Genomic DNA, 8154 nt, shown 5'->3' with positions numbered 1-8154 from the left:
TTGATGTTCATTGTTCAGTATCTGGAATAAAAAACTTGCCCACTCAACTCAAAACTCTTCTTGATGCCCTCCGGGTGCAGACTCTTATGAAAACAGATTAAAAAAAAATAGGAAAGTCCACACTACTGAATAAATTTACAAATTTAGTTTATTTTAATGCACAGTAGCAGACAAAAAAACAACATAGGCCCTCATGTGTGTTTCCCATAGGGAAGTGACCCTTATTTATAGACAATTCCCAATAAAGGTGACATAAACGCTGTTAATAAGAAACTATGTGACACTATGTAGACATTATAAAACTACAAAATGCATTAGAAGATGCATTAGAAGAACATTGTTCACTATTTCCCAAATATAACTGACTCTCTCCCAACTCTCTCCCTCTCTTTCTCTCACTCACTCACTGTCTCTCTATGTTTCTCTATCTCTGTAAGCCAATGTCTATATTGAGCTAATAACTTCAATAATGATCCACATAATGAACTGTGTTGTGTGTGTTCTGGCAGAGAGGGTGACTGGTGGGAGGCTCGCTCACTGGACACTGGCAACTCAGGCTACATCCCTTCCAACTACGTAGCCCCCGTAGACTCCATACAGGCCGAGGAGTGAGTACACACACACACACACACACACACACACACACACACACAGAGCAGAGATAGCAGAACTAATAGTCACGATGCAACACAAGCGCACTTGTTAATATTATCTTATTCTTAAAATTAAAAAGAGAGATCATGCCCTTTTAGTTACGTTGAAAGCTTTTCTCTGTGATTGACATGTAGTGTGAGGGCAGAGGTCGGGTGTTGTGTGCAGTTGCTGTGGTGACCTGTGTGTTGTTGTCATGGTGACAGGTGGTATTTTGGGAAGATGGGGAGGAAGGATGCGGAGAGGCAGCTGCTGGGCCAAGGCAACCAACGAGGAACTTTCCTCATACGAGAGAGCGAGACCACCAAGGGTGAGGCGGGGACACACACACACACACGCACATGCACACACACACACACACACACACACACAGACACACACACGTTTCCTGTCCTAGATATGCTAAAGCTTTACTTTACATGGGCATCTGGCATACTGACAATTTCTCTCTCTCTCTCTCTCTGTATGTCTGTCTCTCTCTCTCCCACCATATCATCCCTCCTTTCTCCCTCTCTCTCCAACACCATATTTTTCTCTCTCTCTTCCTCCCTTCTCTCCTCGCCCACTTTTTTTCTCTCTCATCCCGTCTTCTTCCTCTTCTTCCTCTTTCCCATCTCTTTACAGGTGCTTACTCTCTGTCTATCCGGGACTGGGATGACGCCAAGGGAGACCACGTCAAGCACTATAAGATCCGCAAGCTGGACAACGGAGGCTACTACATCACCACGAGATCACAGTTTGACACTGTGCAACAGCTGGTGGAGCACTACACAGGTAACACACACACATATACACACACACACACACACACACACACACACACACACATACACACACACACACAGCTAACACACACCCATACACACACACACACACACACACACACACACACACACACACACACACACACACACACACACACACACACACAGAGATCATATGTGAATCACTTAATTCACACATTTCAGCTTCTCTTACTGAGTGAAATAATGGTTTGAGCTGTTTGTGCTGTATTTGGATTTAAATTCAGTCCTCTACCTCTCTCTTTAGGATTCCCTCCAAGTTTAAAAGCAACATTTCAAGAGGGTGCAGCTTAAATTTGATTTGACTCCTTGCCTAATCTGTCTCTGACTAATTGCAAGAGAGAATCTAAGCCTCCTCCTGTCTATTTGATTCAGAGGTAGACCATTAGTGACTTTTGAAGCTCAGCTCAGTTGGTGGAGCAGACAGGGTTCACACCCTCAGTTTCCTCTGCTTTCTGCCAGTGTGTGTCTGCCCCCTGGTGGCTGCTGCTGGTATAGCACACACCCTGCAGTGTTGTGCACTCTCATGCTATCTGTATGTGTCGACTTCCCACTCTCACTAGCTTCAGCTTCAGATTTGTCAGCCGATATGTTTGGCATTTGGTGGCGTTTGCCATTTTTTGTCAATTTGTGTTGGCAACTAAGATTATTGTCTCCAATTGTTTTTTGTTTGTGTTTTGATTGTTGTGCTTATGTATGCTGCTCAGTGTGTGTGTGTGTGTTTCTGATAGTGTGTGTGTGTGTGTGTGTTTGAGAGACAGGGTGTGTGTATGTGTGTGTGTGTGTGTGTGTGTGTGTGTGTTTTGCTAGTTCAGAATGCTTTTGCATATGTGGTGCTTGTTTACATGTTAGTTGCGTATGAGCATAAGCAATTTGTCTCGTTCTTTATCTCTCTGTCTTTTGCTGCCTTTTTGTCTGTTTTCTTTTCCTCTCGTTCCCTTGTCCTCCTTCCTTTGCCTGTCTGTCTGTCTCTCCTCTCTCTCTCAGAGAGGGCGGCAGGGCTGTGCTGCCGTTTGATTGGCAGCTGTAGGCGGGGCATGCCTAAACTGGCTGACTTATCGGTGAAGACCAAGGATGTGTGGGAGATTCCTCGTGAATCCCTCCAGCTGATTAAGAAACTAGGCAACGGCCAGTTTGGAGAAGTCTGGATGGGTAGGACTGGTGGGACTGTGTTGCAGGGGGGAAGGGGACAGACGGAGAAACACCTGGATGATAAGATAAGGAAAAGGGAGGGGGTGCAATCCATAATGCATTTTAGGCTTGGGTGTGTTCGGTGGGTGAGCTATTGGGAGATCAGTCACCATTTCTGGTGTAAAGGCACCTGCACCTGAACCAGTTTTTCGGTATTAAACAAATAACTGCAGCAGCTCCCTGCAGAACCCCTCTGTGCTTTCCATAGCAATAACAAAGTGGATCACACTGAGGCCACAAATTAGGTGGATGAAATGAAGTTGGGTTATGTTTTACATCCAGGTGTGCAGTGTTGGGCCCCTCCTCCCTGTTGTTGCATGAGCATGTTTCATCATCTCATCTCACCTCCTCTTTGTCACCCCCCCACCCCATCTTTCTTCAATCCTCCCACCCATTCCTTTCACACTTTCTCTCCCATCCTCCCTCACTCACTCCTCCCATCCTCCTACTCTTTCCCTGTCCTTCCTCGTGTCCTGCATCTCCACTCCCCCCTGCCACCTCTGTAGGCAGTAATGATGGACTGTGTTACTACCTGACCACGCCCTGTCCCAACTCCATCCCCCTCACCATGGGCCTTGGGCGGGACGCCTGGGAGGTGCCCAGGGGAACGCTGTCCCTCAACAGGAAGCTGGGACAGGGCTGCTTCGGGGACGTGTGGATGGGTGAGACTGAGCCCGCCGACCTGCGTCGCCCTCTGCAGGCCCAGAGGGAGAAGTGTCTCTCCAGCATCGTCCTCTCTCCTGTCCGTCACTGTCCTGTCCCAAAGATTGTTGGAACCGCTGAATGTCTTTGGCTGTGGCTGCCTCTCTTTGTGTTTTTTGCTGTCAGTGTATGCTGGCGTACAAAGTCTGTCATTATTCCCAGTAAATGTCATATCAGCTGGTATTCCCACAGGATGTATTCGCTAGTACCCCAGTTCTTATTTCACCTATTACCAACTTACTGTCAAGGATGCCTCCCTGTGTTCAACACCATACAGTTTTCCCTGACTAAATCTCAGTGTGTTGTGTTTCTGAGCTGTGTGGAGTAACTCAGGTGCTGTTGGTGCTGATGTAAGACCAGTAAACCAGTAAACCAGTAAACCAGTAAACCAGTAAACCTCCCTGCCTCCCTCCTAATCTCCCCCTGTCTCATGTCATGCATGCTCTCCATCATAAGAATCATGTGCATGTGTCAGGGGATCAATAATTCTGTGTGTGTGTGTATGTGTGTGTGGGTATGACTTAAGTCACTTTCAGGGACACACACCAGACTTAAGACCAGTTGATTGATGACGGCTTGTGCAATTGGGGACAAAAGCCGTGTCCCCAATTGGTAAAAAGCTGATTTTTGGGTCAGTGGTTAAGGTTAGGGTTAGGTTAAGGTTAGGGTAAGGGTAAGGGTAAGGGTTAGGTTTAGGCAAGTAGTGGTTATGTTTATAGTTGGGGTAAGTCTCCAGGAAATGAATGTAAGTCTATGTAAATACCCCAAAAGTGACATGAGTAAGACTGTGTGTGTGTGTGTGTGTGTGTGTGTGTGTGTGTGTGTGTGTGTGTGTGTCCGTACAGTCCTCTGCCTATGGCCATACATGCATGTCCTGTGTCCCTTGGTCTGTCTTTTTGATATTTATATGTGTATGTGTGTGTTCATTTTTGTACTCCTGTGTATATAGTATGTGTCCCAACATCCCCTTGTGTGTATGCCAGGCATTTTGGTGTGAATGCATGCATATACAGTATATATGTGTGTGTGTGTGTGTGTGTGTGTGTGTTAGTGTTTGTATCCCAGTGCCTGTACATGTACTGTGTGTGTATTAACACCCCCTTGTCTGTATGCCAGGCATGTGGAACGGCACCACCAAGGTAGCAGTGAAGACTCTGAAGCCGGGCACCATGTCCCCCGAGGCCTTCCTGGAGGAGGCTCAGATCATGAAGAGACTCCGCCACGACAAGCTGGTGCAGCTCTACGCCGTTGTGTCTGAGGAACCCATCTACATCATCACCGAGTTCATGAGCCAAGGTACGGAGCTGAGTAAACTGTCGCGCTCGTGACATAAATACCAATCGCTGCCGTTGGGCGGAAAGTCTCGCTATCTCTGAAAAGTAAACTTCTCAGTAATTTGGCAAAGAATGTACTCATACAAATGAAATTATTGAAATCACAGAATGGATTTTGTTGAATGTGTTTTATGGATCCCAAAAGTCAGTCAAGACATTCACCCCACACATTAAGAACTATGCACACTTTGAATTCTAGTAAGAAAATTGGCACACAAAAGAAACAAAAAACATTTATTGAAATTTGCCACTCCATATGAATTTACAAGCATGCAGATCTACTTAATATGAATTTAATTAAATATATATATTGTGCATGCGGTGATGCACAGTGTGGCACACAGCAGCAGATCTGTGTTAACCACAGGGGGCATCAGGGCTCCATCACGATGACACAGTCTTGGTTTTGCAGGAAGTTTGCTGGACTTTTTAAAAGACGGGGAGGGGCAGAGTCTGAAGTTGCCTCAGCTGGTGGACATGGCTGCACAGGTACATTAAACACACACACACACACACACACACACACACACACACAAAAAAAGGACATATATACACACTAGCACTACCTTTCTGAGCCCTCTGTGTGTGTGTGTGTGTGTGTGTGTGTAGATTGCAGCAGGAATGGCCTACATCGAGAGGATGAACTACATCCATCGTGATCTGCGAGCAGCTAACATCCTTGTCGGGGACAATCTGGTGTGCAAGATTGCTGACTTTGGCCTGGCCAGGCTCATTGAGGACAACGAGTACACAGCCAGGCAAGGTGAGAGGTCGCAATATTGTTTGTGTGTGTGTGCGAGCGAGACAGAAAAAGCAAAGGCAGAGTGAGAGAGATGTGCTTGTACATTGTGATAATTGAGATAGTCTGCCTCTGCCTCCATGCATATATTTTTATGCATGTACCCTAATTATTCGATGTGCATCTTGACTGAGCGTTGCCATGGTTTCAGGGGCTAAGTTTCCCATCAAGTGGACGGCTCCAGAGGCGGCGCTGTACGGACGCTTCACCATCAAGTCAGATGTCTGGAGCTTCGGCATCCTACTCACCGAACTCATCACCAAGGGACGCGTGCCATACCCAGGTACCAGATGATTCCTGCTCCAGACCAGTCTCCTTAAACTGGCATCTGACATACAGTAACTGGTTCATAGCCCCTGGATTGGGATTAGGAATTTTTCACCTATTCAACAGTGAAAGTTGGATAAGCATACATTTTTTCACAGCAACAACCTGGGGGAGTAGCTGCAGATGCTGGTGGGGAGATGGAGGGTGGGGCTACACACATTCACACCTGGGAGCTTCCCAGTTCAACCACATTGTTGTGCCGCTGGCCACTGAGCAGCACTGGAGATGTTAGGGCTGAAGTGCCTTGCTCAAGGGTGTTTCGAAATTAGCTGCTGAGGGAGGGGAGAGCATTTCTCATTCACTTCCCATGCCCAAGCATCCCTTGTTTAATGTCCTTAAGGACTGTTTTGGTACTTTCTGGGATTTTTTTTGTTTTGTTTTTCTCCCTCCTTTCCCCCTTTTTTTCATAACTCTTATGTGTTCTCTTCTCCCCACCTCTCTTTTTTTTCTCATATTTTTAGCTGCGACCAGCAGCTAGTATAAGCTACTCTGTCGGTCCCAAACATTTAAAAAGACTTTACTGTGCATATGCCATTGTGTATAACAGTATAACGACTCTAGGAGCCTGATTGCTACGTCACTTTGAATTTATATTGGTTGATAAAGTGTGGGTTTGCCACACCAGAGAGTCTGGGTTCAAATCCTGAGTGAGTCAGTGTAGCACCATTTTTTCATGCATGCTGGCTTCCCCCAAAACACATCACGCAGCTTTTCACAAATTACTGAATTACTTAATCCAACTCTCTTTCTCTTGTCCCTCCCCACTCCTTCTGTTCTACACACTCCACCTCCTCCTCTCTTATACTCCCCCCCTTCTCTCCACTCCTCCCCACCTCCCTCCTCTACTCCTCAGGCATGAACAACCGCGAGGTGCTGGAGCAGGTGGAGCGGGGCTACCGAATGCCCTGCGCCCACGGCTGCCCCGCCTCGCTCCATGAACTGATGCTGCAGTGCTGGAGGCGGGAGGCGGACGAGCGGCACACCTTCGAGTACCTGCAGTCCTTCCTGGAGGATTACTTCACCGCCACAGAGCCCCAGTACCAGCCGGGAGAAAACCTGTGACCACACACACATCTGGCAGAGGCGGAGAAACAACTGGACCAACAGAGAGAGACATGTAGATAGACAGGCAGATGTAGAGACACACACACACACACACACAGACATAGAAATACATATCATTACCTTGTTTAATTGTTTAAAGACAGTTTCCTCTTTTTTGGGCCATCGTTCACTGCAGCCAATCCAGGACAGATCAATCAAACATGATGAAGAGCGGAGTCTGAGCTCTACTGGTCAGGCCTTGCAGTATTGTTGCTTTACTCTGTAACCATGACAACAAGGAACTAAAGGGAGATGTAGATGGAGGGTTGGGGGTGGGGGGTCCAGGTGTCGGTACATGATGTGTATGTGTTTGGGTCCTTCGATTTCTCTGCCTGAGAATGTCATTTTAGTAGGCCTGATCTAAATATGCTGATATAGGAAACTTAGATAGATGGAAAGAATTGCATTTGCATTTGCAATTGCAACAGGTTGTGGAGGTGGTTATTCTTTGTGTTTTTTTAATGCGGCAAACCTTAAAACAGGTCAATCAAAGTTTTACAACAATCAGAAGGCAAAATGTCATATCAAGGCAGAGAAGCTGAAGGAAATACAGAACTCCCAAACAGCAACCAAACAGTTCATGTACCGACTTCTTTGTAAGATACCAGATGATGTTACCCCCTTGTATTTACTGAACTGAGGTCAGTTTTGGTGTTTTCAGCCTTTTTATGTTGTTTAGATGAAAAGGCTGTTGAGCTGAGCCTAGATCCATGTCTGTCCCAGATTTGGGTGATGGTTTGTGAAATACTTGGATGGGAACTGATTTAAATCTAGCTGCCAGTGTGTGCCTCCATGTGATGTTCAGTGTCAAATTAAGGGCCTTTTTAGATTTAAGTACCTTTTATACTATGTTATCGAAACACTGAGGGATGGTAAGGAATGCTCTGTGTTGTTTGTCTGATAATTTGTATGACAATTTTGTATGAACTATCTCTTTTTTGGTTTTAATTTAACTCAAATATACTGTATCTGTGCATCCCAAAGCCTTCTATATCTGAATCCTGTATACAGTTTTCATCCATTGGGAGGGCAGGTGAAGGGTTACACACAGAGGGCAAAGGGCAATGTTAGTGGTTTGGGAAGGATAGTGTTTTTGTTGTAAGTTTTCAACAAGACTGTAACCTTTATGTTGAGATTTTCCTGTCATATAATTGTAATAAAGATCAGTATCTTTTCAGGTTGAGACATGTCTCTTATTCTGTGGGTGATAAGACATTTGTAGACATTTGGCAAAAACGACAGA

The 8154-nt window shown here is 45.9% G+C and overlaps 1 protein-coding gene across 3 annotated transcripts in view; it reads left to right on the top strand.

Moving 5' to 3' along the window:
* yrk (Yes-related kinase) overlaps positions 1–7913 on the top strand; it is a 17534-nt gene extending 9621 nt beyond the window's left edge. For 2 of the 3 annotated variants that reach the window (XM_071540768.1, XM_071540770.1), the window contains exons 6-14: positions 510–608; positions 858–961; positions 1276–1425; positions 2442–2606; positions 4464–4643; positions 5094–5170; positions 5291–5444; positions 5632–5763; positions 6661–7913. In XM_071540768.1, the coding sequence (XP_071396869.1) occupies positions 510–608; positions 858–961; positions 1276–1425; positions 2442–2606; positions 4464–4643; positions 5094–5170; positions 5291–5444; positions 5632–5763; positions 6661–6869 (1270 nt within the window). In that variant the 3' untranslated portion in view covers positions 6870–7913. Of the gene's footprint in view, positions 1–509; positions 609–857; positions 962–1275; positions 1426–2441; positions 2607–3151; positions 3308–4463; positions 4644–5093; positions 5171–5290; positions 5445–5631; positions 5764–6660 lie in introns of all 3 variants that reach the window. The other variant, XM_071540769.1, reaches the window with a different exon arrangement.
* Positions 7914–8154: the final 241 nt, after the last annotated feature.

The sequence above is a fragment of the Centroberyx affinis genome, unplaced genomic scaffold (assembly GCF_046629955.1).
Source record: "Centroberyx affinis isolate AG114_WGS23_722 - 3 ecotype Tasmania unplaced genomic scaffold, CSIRO-AGI_Caff_v1 ptg003711l_1, whole genome shotgun sequence".
Classification (NCBI taxonomy): domain Eukaryota; kingdom Metazoa; phylum Chordata; class Actinopteri; order Beryciformes; family Berycidae; genus Centroberyx; species Centroberyx affinis.
This window is presented reverse-complemented; position numbering and strand designations above follow the sequence as displayed.